This window comes from Pundamilia nyererei, unplaced genomic scaffold, assembly GCF_000239375.1.
Source record: "Pundamilia nyererei isolate P.nyererei 1_Seehausen unplaced genomic scaffold, PunNye1.0 scaffold00002, whole genome shotgun sequence".
NCBI classification, from domain to species: domain Eukaryota; kingdom Metazoa; phylum Chordata; class Actinopteri; order Cichliformes; family Cichlidae; genus Pundamilia; species Pundamilia nyererei.
In genome coordinates, this window is record NW_005187403.1 from 10,415,422 (window position 1) to 10,431,064 (window position 15,643).

General features: G+C 41.7%; 1 protein-coding gene across 1 annotated transcript in view; it reads left to right on the forward strand.

The window, feature by feature from the left end:
• The window catches only part of LOC102211523 (mediator complex subunit 13L), an 86,581-nt gene extending 78,645 nt beyond the window's left edge, over positions 1 to 7,936 (forward strand). Inside the window, exons 19-32 of the mRNA XM_005720501.2 lie at positions 155 to 334; positions 453 to 682; positions 780 to 978; positions 1,096 to 1,363; positions 1,448 to 1,700; positions 1,784 to 1,972; positions 2,067 to 2,290; positions 2,385 to 2,527; positions 3,954 to 4,112; positions 4,414 to 4,578; positions 4,825 to 4,979; positions 5,302 to 5,466; positions 5,661 to 5,770; positions 6,086 to 7,936. Of these exons, the coding sequence (XP_005720558.1) occupies positions 155 to 334; positions 453 to 682; positions 780 to 978; positions 1,096 to 1,363; positions 1,448 to 1,700; positions 1,784 to 1,972; positions 2,067 to 2,290; positions 2,385 to 2,527; positions 3,954 to 4,112; positions 4,414 to 4,578; positions 4,825 to 4,979; positions 5,302 to 5,466; positions 5,661 to 5,770; positions 6,086 to 6,218 (2,573 nt within the window). The 3' untranslated portion in view covers positions 6,219 to 7,936. The remainder of the gene's footprint in view (positions 1 to 154; positions 335 to 452; positions 683 to 779; positions 979 to 1,095; positions 1,364 to 1,447; positions 1,701 to 1,783; positions 1,973 to 2,066; positions 2,291 to 2,384; positions 2,528 to 3,953; positions 4,113 to 4,413; positions 4,579 to 4,824; positions 4,980 to 5,301; positions 5,467 to 5,660; positions 5,771 to 6,085) is intronic.
• The last annotated feature ends 7,707 nt before the right edge of the window (positions 7,937 to 15,643 follow it).

Genomic DNA, 15,643 nt, shown 5'->3' on the forward strand with positions numbered 1-15,643 from the left:
ATATTTATTATGCATACTGGGCTGCTTTTATATGTAAACTATGATGTATTTTGTATTTCTTTATGTATTTCTTTGTTTCTTTGGTGTTCAGAATCTTGTTAACGCCTGTGCATCTGTACACGTTCTGTGTGTGTATGTGTGTGTGTCTCGAAAGTGGTGGATATGAGCATGTTGTCGTCACAGGATATGGTGCGTATGCTGCTGTCTTTGCAGCCTTTCCTGCAGGATGCCATCCAGAAAAAGAGAACAGGGCGGACCTGGGAAAACATCCAGCATGTTCAGGGTCCGCTCACCTGGCAGCAGTTTCATAAGATGGCCGGGAGAGGTTCTTATGGTGAGTCAGTGCATTCTTTGTGTTTACGTGAACAGCTAGCGCTTTTTGTTGAATTTCACCTGTATATTTTGTGCCATAATATATATCTTAAAGATGTCATAATGTTTTCCTTTCTTAGGTTCAGAGGAGTCTCCGGAGCCCCTGCCCATTCCTACAGTGCTGCTGGGTTATGACCGGGAGCGGGACTTCTTGGCACTGTCCCCGCTGGCGTTGCCTTTCTGGGAGAAGTTGTTGCTGGAACCTTACGGTGGGCAACGAGATGTTGCTTATATGGTGGTTTGTCCCAACAGCCCCTCGCTTTTGTCTGCTGCCCGATCCTTCTTTCTGGAGCTTAGTGCAGTTTATGAGGTAGGAGATTGAACTCCAAGTAAGAGCCACGGTCCGATTTCAACTCATTTGTACATACTTTGAGACTTTCATGTCCTTTTCCCAACTCCTATTCCAGACATGCCGTCTTGGGAAGCACCGTCCGCTGGCCAAGGTGTCCAGAGATGGCATCGTGCGCGTGGGAGAAGATGTGGAGAAAGAAAAGCTGGAGGAGCTGGATGTGGATCAGTGGTTGACTGGACCCTGGGTTGGACAGCAGCACACTGACAACCTCAACAAACTCAAACTTTATGCTTATGCTTGCAAGCAGCAGCTTGGTGAGAATCACTGAACAGAGTAAACGAACTGGATCGCATTAGCTCTGTTTTTGAATCTGTATATTTCTTTATCTTAGGTGAATAAAGATGGGCATGTGTTCTTTTTATCGCTTTCAGGCCCCCAGCTCTCTGCCCTGCCATTGGACAGCAGTCTTCTGTTACCTCCCAAAGCCCAGCCGCCTGTGAACAACACATCCTCAGCTCAGCCTTCTTCTTCCACTCAAGAAGGAGAACAAACTACAGGTGGTGCCAGTTCAGTAAATGCTTCAGCCCCAACTGGAGCAACCGCAGGCCAGACAGAAGAGATCCAAGGAGGAGCCAGTGACTCCAAAGGACCTCCTAGTTCCACCCCACCAGCCAACACACCAGCAGAAAACCCTGAACTGTAAGATTAAGAATGATTTTTAACATCTCAGCTGTTCTTCCAGCTTATTTACACTGAAGCTTGTTTCCTCTGCTCTTTTTTCAGCTCTTCCGAGCAGTCTAGAATAGGCATCCCCACTGTGGCTGACTCAGTGGACAGCCATGCCAACCCACCAGCTGTTGTTATTTACATAGTGGACGCTTTCCTGAGCTCAAGCGGAGCGAGAAACGATGGAGGGGAGGAGGAAGAAGGTGACGAGGTAGAGTCAAGTAGCATTTGGCTGCTAGGGCTTCTCCGCTGCTACACAGAGATGCTGCAGACACTGCCTGAAACAACAAGACCCGCACTGGTGCTACAGGTAAGAAAATAATTGCGAGGCAGGAAGCAGAATTCACTTTTGATCGCCATCCTCAACATTTCTTTGCGTCATTTATATTTTAGGTGGTGCCGTGCCAGTATCTCCTCCAGCCAGCTAGCGGAGAGAGCCATTTGTACCTGCAACACCTGCGCTCCCTGGCCTTCTCTTGTTACTCTCAGTGCAGGCGTCTACTACCCCAGCAAACACATATCAAGTCCTTGACTGGTTTTGGCCCAGTTTCCACTGTCAGTTCGGTACTTAAGAGTCCAGAGGTAAGCATGACAGTTCAATGATATGTTTGGTTTCAGTAACTGTAGTATATATCATAACTTCCCTTTTTAATAAAATCCTAATTGTTTAATGTAGCACCCCAGCCCACTGCAGCTGTACACTCCACCATTTGTGCTCGGTCCAAGCCGTCCCAAGCAGCCAGAACCAGGAGAAATATGGGCAGAGCTGCCTCCCAAATACAACGTGCTCTTTGTAGGATACTGCCTGTCACATGACCAGCGTTGGCTGCTTGTTTCCTGCACTGACCAGCAAGGAGAGCTCTTAGAGACTTGTATCATCAACATTGATGTGCCGAACAGGTGAGAAACGGTTTCAGTGAAAGGCCTGTCCTGTCATAGCGTTTGGTGTGACATGGCGGTTTCTAGCTTTTTTCATGATTTCTTCTCACTTCAGAGCCCGCCGTCCTAAGGCGTCAGCTAGGAAGATGGGACTACAGAAGCTGTGGGAGTGGTGCATTGGCATCATTCAGATGACATCGCTGCCATGGAGGATTGTTATTGGTCGATTAGGCCGACTAGGCCACGGGGAGCTTAAAGGTGAGTGACACAACTCATTTTCAGTTCTTTCTCATAGGTTTTAAGCAGAGGAAGTGTGCAGTAGAATCGTTTTTTCTTGCAAAATAGCAGTAAAAAGTCTTGAGGGTTAATTTAGGGTATAACTGACCTTTACTCTTCATACTGCACATCTATCAATATTACAGTGCTGAAAAAATGAAATTGATCATTAGAAAACACATCAGATCTCAATGAGAGAAAATATCTATTTGTAATATCTATAATGATACGGACTGGGCAATGTGTTAGGAATGAAAAGATGTTCAAGGCCTCCACAATCCAGACCTGGACCAGGACATCACTGAGCTCTGGTCATGCTGAATGATGTTGTAGTCAGCCCAATGTTTCACATCTGTCACATGTGCTCAGGGTAAACCTGCTCTCTCTGGAAAGCACAGGGTGCCAGTGGTGTACCTGCCAGTTCTGGTACTCTATGGGAAATGCCAATCATGCCCCACGGGGAAGTGAGCACGGGCCCACTAGAGAACGTCAGGCCCTCAGGCCATCCTCAGGAAGTCTGTTTCTGATTGTTTGATCAGAGGCGTTCATATCAATGGTCTGCTGGAGGTCATTCTGTAGGGCTCTGGCTCTGGCACTGCTAATCCTGTTCCTCCTTGCACAAATTAGTAGATACCAGTACTGCTGATGGGTAAAGGACCTTCTACGACCCTGTCCAAATCTTCTAGAGTAACTTCCTTTCTCCCGGAATCTCCTCCATGCTCCTGGGACTATGTTGGGAGACACAACTGGAGAAGTTAGCGTACCTATGCGAAGTCTGTAGGGTCCACGTATCACCTCATGCCACCAGTTGTGACACTGTACCTAGCCTAATGCTAAAATAGTGAAAAAAATGAAAAGATGAGGCTCCAAAAAGGCCTTCTCCTGTAAAACCATTCCTGTTTTAGGGATTGTCTCATTGTTGCCCCTCTAGTGCGCCTGTTCTTAACTTCATTAACAGCAAATCAGCTGAAACTGATCAACAACCCCCTCTGCTACTTAACCACATAAGTATCCCAGAAGTTTAACTAATGCGATGCTATACTCTGAATGAAAAGTGTTTAATTTTTTGAGCTCCATATAATCCACTGAAAGGACACTGGGACTCACTGGACACGCTCAGTTTCTGGCTTTAAGCAAAGACAACTGGGCCATTCAGTCAGCACAGACTTCTCTGACGAACTCTTCTTTTATTCTTTTATCGTAATTTAATTTTCTGACCTTTTGAATGGAGAGTTTCGTGTTACCCACCTGTACTGGTTACAGATGTAGTCATAGACTGGTGCACAAACACACGCGCACACATAGACACACGTTTTATAATGGAAAGACATTTCATAACTTGCTCTCTCTTAAAACCTTGGCTTTTCTTGCTACATCTCTATATCCCCTACTTTATCTCTCTTACTAGACTGGAGTTCACTCCTTGGGGAGCACTCCCTCCACTCAATAGGACGCCAGCTGAGGGAGGCGTGCCGCATGTGTGGGATCTCAGCTGCTGACTCTCCAACAATCCTCAGCGCCTGCCTGGTCGCCTTGGAGCCACAGGGCTCCTTCGTGGTCATGCCTGGTAAGTAGCTCACCCACTTTAGCAGTTAGCATAATAAATTATGAGTTTAGCTGTCATGTTTATGGCTGTGGCACTAATAATAGCGCATACTTGAGCGTTCAGACGTCACAACAGTCAGAGTAACAGATTAATAACAGAACTTTTTTTTGCACCAGTGTGCAAATAAGAAAAAGTGTACATAAACAAATGTTTGTATTCAGCTATAATAAATAATTAAACATGTGCTGACCACTTTAGTTCAATAGCTAATAAATACAGTTTTCCCCTCACCTTTTGTGTGTTTCTGTTTATGCGGATCCAGATGCGGTTACCATGGGCTCTGTGTTTGGCCGCAGCACTGCTTTGAACTTGCAGACCTCGCAGCTAAACACACCTCAGGATGCTTCCTGTACACACATTCTAGTCTTTCCAACTTCTTCAACTACCCAGCTGGCGTCCAGCTCCTACCAGACAGAAGACAATAATGGTAACGCCACCCAGGATAGCAGTTATGCTAAAGTAATAAGATTATTTAGTAGTAGACCTTGAACAGTTGGATAAATACGATGGTGCTTTTTTGTACCAACAGGTGGCGTCCTTGTGCTTTGAAAGTCACATTGAAAATAGTTTTCAGATATGTGCTGCTGTGTGCTTTGAGTAGGCTTTTAATGACCACAGATAGTTGCTGTTGTTGATGAGTAAAGCATGCATTTACTTTACTTTTTCTCCTCAGATGACATGTTTGATCTTCCCTTTCCTGATGAACTGGAGAATGACATTGGCATTGGCATAATGCTGAACCTCCACTCTTCACCCAACACCTCTCCCGTGCCCTCGCCTGGGTCTCCATCTGGGATGGGAATGGGATCCCATTTCCAGCACACCAGGGTGAGTCAGGGTTCAGTGGAAAGAGGGTGCACAGGCTTGAAACAAGTGGCACCCTGTAACAAAAGAAAAAGAGCGACTGTCGTATATTTTAAAATGTAAATGAGCTATGTTTACACATAACCGTTTTATTTCGGTTGAAAAATGAAGAGTTGCCTGTCATAAAATGCTAACGTACGCATTTCTGTTTAAGGAAGACAGCCCACAGCTGTCAGTGCACATGCTTAGAAATATAGCCTGTTGACAGATGAATAAATTGTACAGGTCATGACCCCAGATTGCAATGAAGGTAATATTTATTTGCTGGCATTCTCTCTGTCTGCAGAGCCAGGGAGAGCGCTTGCTGTCAAGGGACAATCCCCCGGAGGAGCTAAAGCAGCAGCCGCTGGCTCTGGGCTACTACGTCTCCACTGCACAGGCGAACGGACTTCCTCACTGGTTCTGGGCCTCTTGCCCGCAGGCTGAGAAACAGTGTCCGCTTTTCCTCAAGGTACCCACAACAATGCAAGTGTGGCTGAGAATGAATGTAAAGCTTTCAGGATTGGAGACAGAGGGAGAAACTCAGAGAGACACAAACCTCAAATTTATTGATTTGTTTATAGATCTGTTTATAAAATCTTCAGGTAAACTTCGAAAGCAGTCAAGCTTCAGTACTTTAAACTGCTTTGTGTTTCTTGCCCGCAGGCCTCTCTCCACCACCATATCTCCATAACACAGTCAGATGAGAACGTGTCAGAGAAGACTAAGAGGGCCCCACACCCCTTGGATTCAAAGACCACTTCTGACGTGCTCAGGTAACTTCATTATGTGCATTAAATGCTAATGAAATTGACAAGCGTGCTAAATGTATATGTTTCATATTAGCACCAACAATTCAGATGAAGGAAGCTGCATAAAGCCTGAAAATATGAAGCCTTCTTCTTATAGTTCTTGAAAAGTTGATAATTATCACCTTGATAATTATGCAGATGTTTGCATATTTTTGTCAGTGTGAAGAAAGAGTTCAGAATTAGATGTGATCTCATAGAAAAAGCAGCAGTTACATTTTTTCCTCTTCAACAGTTTTCACCTAGCGCCTTGATAAAACTGTGTATATTTTCCACTCATAGGTTTGTGCTGGAGCAGTACAATGCCCTCTCTTGGCTGACGTGTACCCCTGCCACTCAAGATCGCCAATCCTGCCTGCCCGTCCACCTGGCCATACTAGTCCAGATGTACAATGCCATCCTAAACATGCTTTAGCTTTTGTGAGACTTCCAGGACAGCAGTCAAGGGCCGAGGGTTAGCTTAATTTCTCCTGTGCCTACACCTCTTTCCGACCACCAGAGGGCACCAGAGCTCCTCTGTTCTATTAGGTAGACATGGATTGATGGCAAATAAAGGACAGGACAAGCCAGACAATCCCATTCCTGGAATGTAACGAATAAAAGAAGAGCGAAATGTTTTCAACAGCAACGTCACTCAGCTGCGACGCAGTGGAAAGCCAGTGCAGGGTGTACCTTCAGAAATGGGTCTGTGAACATTTCGGGGAACACGGACAGATCCATCCCAACTATGCCTATCCAAGAAAAAAACTAAAAACAAACCATTATATCCCACATGGGCAGCATCTCTTTGTGTGTTTTGAAGCATCTGTGGACGACATTTACAGAGAAGCTCCGTACGGTTCTTTTTTAAACACCCTCAACTGTCAAAAGGGACTTCTGTGCAGGGTCACATGACTCCACATGGCGTGTTTTACAACCAGCAGAGTGACGTGAGATCACAAGCGCGTGTCTTTGTTACATCAAAGGTGTTTTTACATTTTTTGTATAGAACTGAGCTCCATGTGTCTCTCGGTTGCTGGTTGGTTACAGAAACTTTTACCTTCACTCTGAGAGGAGCAACTCCCACTCGCTCCAGAAGGGGGGACTATTTGATAATGGCACTTTTTCCCCCCTCGTACCTTCCAAAGTGTTGTAGATATGAACACGATGGAAAATATTTGTACAGTTGAGTAACATGTGTTGTTTATAATGTATGGCATACATTTACAAAGAATCGAGACTTATTTTTAATATTTAAAACGAGAAAATGAGAAACTTAAACAAGGCCTTTTTGTTCCCATTCGACCATTAATCGTCTTGGGATCTGAAATAAAAATTTGTCATTTTAATGCAGTTGTAAAGACGCCATATTTATACAAATTATATCATGTCATAGAATTTGATATATATATACCTATATATATATATCTATATATATGTGTGTACATACATAAATATATATTACCTCTTTCAAGCAGGCACTTAATGTTACTGGGGATGGGCACAGTCTGAGCATTTATTAAAGATGCATTTTCGTTTCTTTTTGTTTTCTACAGATGCTGAACATTTTAACTTTTTATTTAAGTTAAATTAAATTCACGCAGGAGATACGCTATGAACTGTATATTTATAAAGTGTTCCTATTCTCCTAACAAAAACTTGAAATAGGCAATAAAAAACCACGGTATTGCGAGATTATGAAACATTTCCGAATGATGCTTTACTTTATTGGCTCTCCTAAATGATGTCAAGAAAACCATTAGAAAGGCCCGTCTCTCTCCAGCTTCCCTCAGTCTGCTCTTTGTTAGATTCCTAGCATGTTTGTATATACACTTTTCAGATGTGTTTTTTGGAGTTTCTTAAAGTTGTACATTTAATGCTGGTTGGTTTACTTTCACTTAATTCATATCAAAGTATTTTTTTCCCTTTGAGCTTTTTTTTTTTTTGATATACAGTATACAGTGCAAAACTCATTTAATTACAGCCAAGAGGTTAAATTGCCAAGTAAGTATACACAAATGTACAAAGGCAAGTTTGCAGAAATTTGTTACATCTGTCATCACTTTGAATATCAAACAGATCCACTTTGGTGGGAGAGATCTGTTACTTTTACACTCTTTTTTTTAGTAAATTATTAAAACTCTTGCAAATGAAGTTGTGTTCAGTGTCCTTTAATACCGAATAATGCAAACTATTGACTTTTTGTCATGTTTTTAAACATTATTCCATACTATTCACAAATTTTTGGGTTATCCAGTTTATGGTTAAATGTAAACAAGTCCTGCATCTAAGTAAAGTTGTGTTGTTTCACGTTATGCTACTGTTTTTTATTCTACTGGTGATATTTAGCGAGGCTTTTCACTAGGCACACCCCTTTTTCTTCAGAACTACCTTCATTCTTTGTGGACTAGATTCAACAAGGTGCTGGAAATATTTCTCAGAGATTTTGGCCCATATTAACATGATAGCATCACACAGCTGTTAAAGAAACCAGAAAGGGATGGACATGGTCAGCAACAGTACTCAGGTACACAAGGATGTATTAAGCGCCCCAACATGTGCCAATAATTGCAGAGCCAAATCTGCTATGATATACAACCTTGTCCATGCATCCGTCTTCTTCTCATCCAATTCGGGGTTGTGGGAGGCTGGAGCCTATCTGGGAGGCAGGATACACCCTGGACAGGTTGCCAAACTGTTGCGCGGCTACAACCTGAATTCATAATGCAAAATTCAATGGCAGAGTTTCAAAAAGTCATGTTACAGGCTGACTCACAGTTGCACTTGCTGAATATACTTCTAAATTATTTAATGTGAATGGCTGATGACTATGTCTGCTTCATTTACTTGACAGGGTACTTTAATCATGCTTAGTTTAATTCAAATGCGCATTTGCACAGAATGTATCAAAAGAAAAAAAAGGCAAGCAGTGGATTCAGGATTCACCATTTACAGTAACTAATTGGTAAAGGAAGTGTGACTCTGACTAGGATATACATTGATTCAAAACCTTTTTTGAATCAATGTATATCCTAAATGCTGGCTGTAGGTCTGTGTAGTGCAACAGCTCAAACGTGAAATGGTGTAAACAGTGTGTGCACAGTAAGAGCAATCATAATTTGACAGCGTCATATAACAAGCTGTGAGACGAGGGCGATAAGCCTTTTATTGCGCTGCTGACAAGAGGTGTGAATCATTGTTTTTCAGCATCCGTCTTTCACAACACCCAAGGATTATCTAAGGCTGCGCAATGACAACAAGCTCTCCAGGCTCTTTGGAAATAAAACTGAACGTGGAAATAAGATTACAAGTAACCTTTGAAGAAAGCGACGTTTACTGACTGGTTCATTAGAGCAAATGACAACAACGCACGGTTCAGTGCTGACTGACTATCACGCACGATCTGCCCTTCCTGTTCAACAAGACGGTCGAGTTTTATAGTGTGTATTCAGCTCACACCTGCAAACACAATTGCTGATTAAATTCCTTTTGTAAAAGGAATTAACGTCAATATGATTTTGTCACATTACAGAAGTGCTTTTTCTGCAACTGTCTCAACTGTCATGCGTCAGTGTTACTCAAAAACAAAAATGAACTGACGAAGGAAATGTCACTGTAGCGTGACTCGAGGTGTGTCATATTAGACTTGCTAATGCGGCTGTAAACTGCTGAAAGTTGCTGTTGAAACCTGCAGGTTGGATGCTTTCTTTTATAAAGTTACATTAGGAAAATAGTGAAAAATGCAGGATTGTGGGAGAGTTGGCTGCCTGTAAAGGTGCATGCGTGTATGTGTGTGTTGGGAAGGCTGTATGAAAAACAGTAAATACATTTCCAGACAAGGATTTTTAAATTAGCTCATTGGATACATGTAATGATTCTAAAGGCTGTCCTCTCAAAGGGAGGTAAGAGCTCTGCTTTTTATGTATGATCTAGAAGAGAGAATATGTGCCGGCAAGAGAGAAAAAGAGATTGTGAAAGAGGTTGTATTTGACTGTCAGGGTCACATAATATTGCTAAGTAAAAAAAAAAAAAAAATTGCATTTCAAAAGAAGCTAGAAAAGCATAGTGGACAACAAAACTAGAAAAAAAAAGTCTCTCTTTGAGGAACTGGGCAGCTCGAGGACATTGTGAATGAAAAAGAGCGAGTAGTTGAAAAGTAAAAGCCACTGAAGAGTCACTTGTCGTGGTGGGGCTGTGTAATGGCCATGACAACTGGAGGAAGTGGACTCTTAATTGACTGCAATGTGTTTTCCACAGATGGCCTATTAGGCCATGGCCATTCACCTGTTATCTGGCTTTCCAAGTGCCTTTTTGCAGCCAAATGGCCTACACACTGGACAAAGGAGGCCAGGGTCTGGTTTGACATAACATTAGTGCTACACAATTAGAAGTCAATTACATTTTATGTCAACAGTGCACCACATGACATCACAAGGTTGCTTAATAAAGATCTATTTTGGCTTGTCGTCATGAAACAGGATGCAGAAATAGCATTTTTAATTTGTATTTATTCCCTTTTTTACTGAATACTAACAGACATTAAAACATGTTTGGGGTATTACAAAATCTGCAGTTCCACAAATCGACAGATAAAGCTATGTGTTAAGAACGACACATACATGACTTTATTTGCAGCAAGTTATAGCAGCAGATAGGTGCTTGCAACCAGTTCCATTATATGAAAGCTCAATAAAAGAGTTCACAAAGGTAAAGCTGCTGGCTGACTCACAGTGTGCTAGCTGAAAATACTACTAATGTGAGTAGTTCATGTGATGAGCAAAAAATTGAGTGCAATTTAAAGTTCACCAGAATGACTGATCATTATGTCTACTGCAGCTACTTTGCAGAGCACTGTTATTGCGCTTAGAGCAATTCAAACGTTCCTGCAAATGTGTGTTTTAACAAAAAATTGACCATTCTGTTTCCCAGTGCTAAGAAAAAAAGCACAAAAAGTGCAGAGGTGCACAGAGGGGCCAGTGCTACAGCCAGCCTGTCACTGGAGATGACCCGTGAGAGTGCAGGGCACAGCCATGTGCTGTTTTGACACGCTCGCTCTTTTCAAAGTGGAGGCAGCTGGCGGCTGTATCTTCACGCAGCTTTGTAGTTGCTACTTACACTGCTGATCTTCCTATGGTTGATGAAAGAAATGCAAACACACACGCACGCACATGCGCACACACTCCTTGGATACCTTATTGGTCTGTCTGGTGTCTGTCATGGCGGTAGTCCTGTGGGGTTGGACAACGTGGTAGGTCTTATGTCCGCCTGGCTTTTAATATGCCCACCAGGTCATGGAGGGTTCAGAGCACTACACGGCTTGTGGGTGGTACAGGTCAGGATCACAACCATCCAACGTGAGGATAATGAGCACTGATACGATCTCTATGGATGCTTTTCACCAAAAGTTCCAGGAATGTTAACTTTCCGAGAACTATTCATCATTATCCTGCTGGCGTGTGTGAAGGTTTGCTCGGTTATTGATGATGAGATTAAACGACTGAATCTGCTGATGTATCAAAAGTGAGACTTTCTCAAATACTGCTTTTTGATGGATAAGTGCAAAAGCTACCAACCTCATAAAGCACTCTCTGAGGATGGGCTTATTGGGAGTTCCTGAATAGGTTTATTAAAGTCAAATCTTTACTGTTCTGTTGACATCGATCCTACACAAGCTATAGATCATCATCAACTTACAGTACATACAGCTGATGAATTTTATTTTAGTTTTTGAGGTTACGTTGCTTCATAAACTGTTAACATCAGAAAAAATGCAATGAAGGTGAGAACACATAGCAGGTTTTTAAATGTTTTTTATTTTGACCTGACACCTCTGCTGTCTATCAATAGTTCATTATAATGGGGAAGGCTTTTTTTTTTTAAAAGCTCTGTTGCTCTTTATTAGATCATAAGCATTCATTTTAATTAGTGCCCTCACTTTTTCTTTCTCCCGTGCTCGGCCAGCTCCAGCCAAGCATATTGTCAGCCATTTTCCAGATGGCTCCAAGGAAATGCAGCTTTTGGCGCAGCTCACACTCATCGAAGAGCCATCAACAGCTTTTGTTTATGGGGTCCCCGCTGAAGCGACAGAACATCTGCCAACTCAGTACGGCAGCCTCTTTGGAAACATCTGATTTTGTCTGAATTTGCTTTCCATCTCCAGACTTTCCATTTGCATAAATAGTTTTTATTAAAAAGAGGCCACAAAACGAGCACACAGAGTTTGCAATTTCCCTTTCTGTAAATCTCCCACTGCAGGACATTACATCCTTCAAGCCGAAGGAGAACTCCACTTAACACTTTAGCCAATCTAAACAGAGGAAGATAAAAGCTCTGCGGACTTCAAAGCAGTCCATGTGTGCGCCCCCTCTTACACACATCAAAACACTAGAGAGGACACAATCTGTCATTTATGTCAGGCATAAAAGTTTGAAGGACATTAATCCACTTGCAACTGCGTGCCACAAACAATCCAAGAAAGCTGAGGGAGGGGCATGTAGCCTTAGGAGAAAACAAAACTGAGGATAAGGACTGTGCACTAAAGATTTGTGAGTGCAGAAAAATGGCAAGTGGGATTAAAGAAACCACAGATAGCCAGTAAGGAAAAGATGAACTCATTGTTATTATAATATTATTATATATATATTATAACTCATAATTAGCAATGTTGACAGGTCAAACAAAAATTGAAATTGACATTCTGCATATTTGGAAACAAAATATCAATTAAAGACACTCGATGTTGCAATAATTAAATGAGAACAGCCATTAAGCAAGATTATGCAATATAAAAGATAAAGACAGCCTATATGTACCTGCAGCTGAGGAGTCATTGGTTATTCACAGGTTATAATCAGTAATTGCAGGAAAGGGTGCACGGCCTTTTTCGTCCCTTTTTTTTGGTGGTTATTTATTGGTTACAATATCAAAACTAACGCAGCTGTTGGCTGACAGATGTCAGAGTGACAGCTATGAGAGCTTGCGTGGGCGTGCGACTTTTGCGTGTTTGGCTGAAACATTTGGCATTGTCACATTTTCCACACAAGTCTGACAGTCACTGATGATAAACTGTAATCTTGTAACAGATGTTTGTCATCAGTCATCACATCACAGAAAGCACTGCTGTTACTAATTTTTTTTCAGTTACTGACTGATAGTAGAACATTTCTCGAATGCTTTCATGATTTTTTTTCCTTTTACAAAATCTTTTTTCTGCACAAAAGGACACAGTGCGTCTGGCTGATTCCTAAAACCAATAAGCCATCGGACACTTCAACCTCCACTTGGCATGGCGATGAGGCCCTATCAACGCCTCTGAGATGTAAAACACGGCCTCTCCAGGCTCATTGTTTCATTATTTCATTAATTATTTGACCTAATTATTAAGAGGAGGTTCCACTCAGCAGCTGCTATTGGCTGAGACATGTTTGAAGCTGCTGTAAACACGCAACAACGGCACACCTGGGACTGAATCACAGTGAATTTCAATGTTAGGTACGCTGATGGAAAACTGCCACTCACGCTGGTAATTATACACTCCTGTTTTGCCTAGCAACTGCAGTGTTTTCTTTAGCGACAGCCTGCATTGCTGCTGGTTGTAGAGTATCGTGCTTTTTAATCATTATTTAGTTAAATACAGTACAATGATGTAACCTTTAATTGGATGGTAAAGGAACCGCTCTTTATTCAACCAAAGCTAAGACGTGCATTATTAGTTTTTGCATTTGTAAGTGGCACACACGAGCAATATGTTTTATTGTGTTTTAATACATTCAGAGCTATTTTATCTGTATTTGTTAGAGCATGTGGATTAGACTGCTCGCAAAATGCCACATCTGCAACCGAGACATCCGTTTGAAATTGTGTGCGTGTTTAATATGTGGAGCAGTCGGACGATGTGATGGGACTTGTCTAGAAGGCACAACCAGCATGATTTGAAGCAGTGATGAAAGGTAAAGGTGTTCAAACCTCTTTCATTGCTAATGCAATGTCCTCTGTGCCCACAAGGGAGAGTTGTTAGTCAAGAGATCACAACTCATGCATTTGCACAAAACATGTCCTGTGTGGCACAAAATATGTCCTCTATGACACCTCCCGTCATCAAGAAGCATTTAGGATACGCAGATGACAAGCAGAGACATAACTATGCGTGCAAGAAAACACATAAGAACAGACAAAGTTATTGGAGTTAAGAACAAATCACGATACAGACGGTGATGAAGACTATTGTATTTAAGGACAAACACATGCAAGCAAACAGCAAATGACGTCGAACCAGTTCTGTGTCATTACACACTGATCTGAGTACACACGCATGCCAAAACAAAATCCTTTGAATCCTTTATTCAGATCCAAACGTTGTTGATTTATAGGTGCACTAACACTCCCTGTGTAAATGGAAGATTCCATGCTTAGTAGAAATGATTTCATCCTATGACCTTTTGTCTTTATGTATGCAACCATATTTCTAGGAAAACATAAATACAGCACAATTTGCAAGTTTGGTTTAGATCAGACTAAATGCAAACATTCTTCTTTTAGAGGATCTGGGCTGGATTATCTGATGGGCATGCTGGGTATGTGTCCAGGGGATCACCACAGTTGTAGACTGTGGCAAGATCAAAACCATAAATAAATAAATAAACTTACTAAAATTTTATTCTCTTATGTATGTATGTATATCTTTTCTATCGGCAGAATGCAGTGGTCCTTTTTCCACCAAAAAATGGATGTGCCACTTTCATGAAAATGGCCATTTTTGCCCTGCAGTTAAAGGACTCCTGCAGCTCACAACTGAAAAGGGAGGTAACCAGGAGAATTTTCTAGGGAATATTTCCTGAAATACATCTTATTTTTCATATTTCATAAAAAAAAAAACCCCTGTATTCTTTTTGTCACATCCCAAAAGTGTGCTTTTCCCCAAAAAAGCTCTGAGCTTTACTTTATCATTAATCATTGTTTTTAGCACTCATCTGGCAGCAGGACTGTGCACAAGTGTAACAGATAGAGCAAAGTGTTCCTGGCAAGTGGTGCCGAACGGAAGTAAAGGAGGAGATCATCAGGGTGACAACCAGACAGAGAGGCAGGGAGGAGACAACAACAGGTGTGTGTGTGTGTGTGAAGACAATAAAATTAAATGCAGTATTATCCTGTTAAAAATGTGAAAAAGCTCTGCTTGCTCAACTTTCCATTTCATATCAGACTTACTAAAATTTTATTCTCTTATGTACGTATGTATATCTTTTCTATCTTTTCTATCTAGACACATTTGAAGGATTTTAGTGAAACAGTTCACTGTGAAAGTTACTTTTCTTTTTCCAGTAAGCCACAGCGCTCTCTATTGAAAACTCTTCTCTGTACATGTACAGTATCCACATGTTTCTGTATGATATGTCTAACTATTGAAGAAATGAAAGGGCCCAACTTACACAAACTGGTTAGAGGCCACCGGATATTTGTACCCAGGGGTCTGTAACTTGATAATCCGGGCATGTGGAAGATGGTTACACAAAACTATCGGCTATTAATATTTATTGTGATGTTTATCTCATGGTGATTTTTATCCTTTAAACCCAAAACAATGTAAGTAAAAAGAAACGTCCTCTCTCTCTCCATTACTCCCTGTCTCCCAAAAGCAAGAGAGTGGGATAAAATCAAGTGCCAAATAAATAAAAAGGTCTTGCCAGAGGCACTTACACTGCAATCTTCTGGAAATCATGTCTTAGCTCAGCTAGTCCACTCAAGTCATATAGGAGAATGGGCTGCGAATCAAAGCCAGAACTGCAAAGCCCTGCAGTCATTTGAAAGATAGGGAGTGAGGAAGACATAATAATGATCCATTAGCTTTCTCTCTTTGCATTTTCT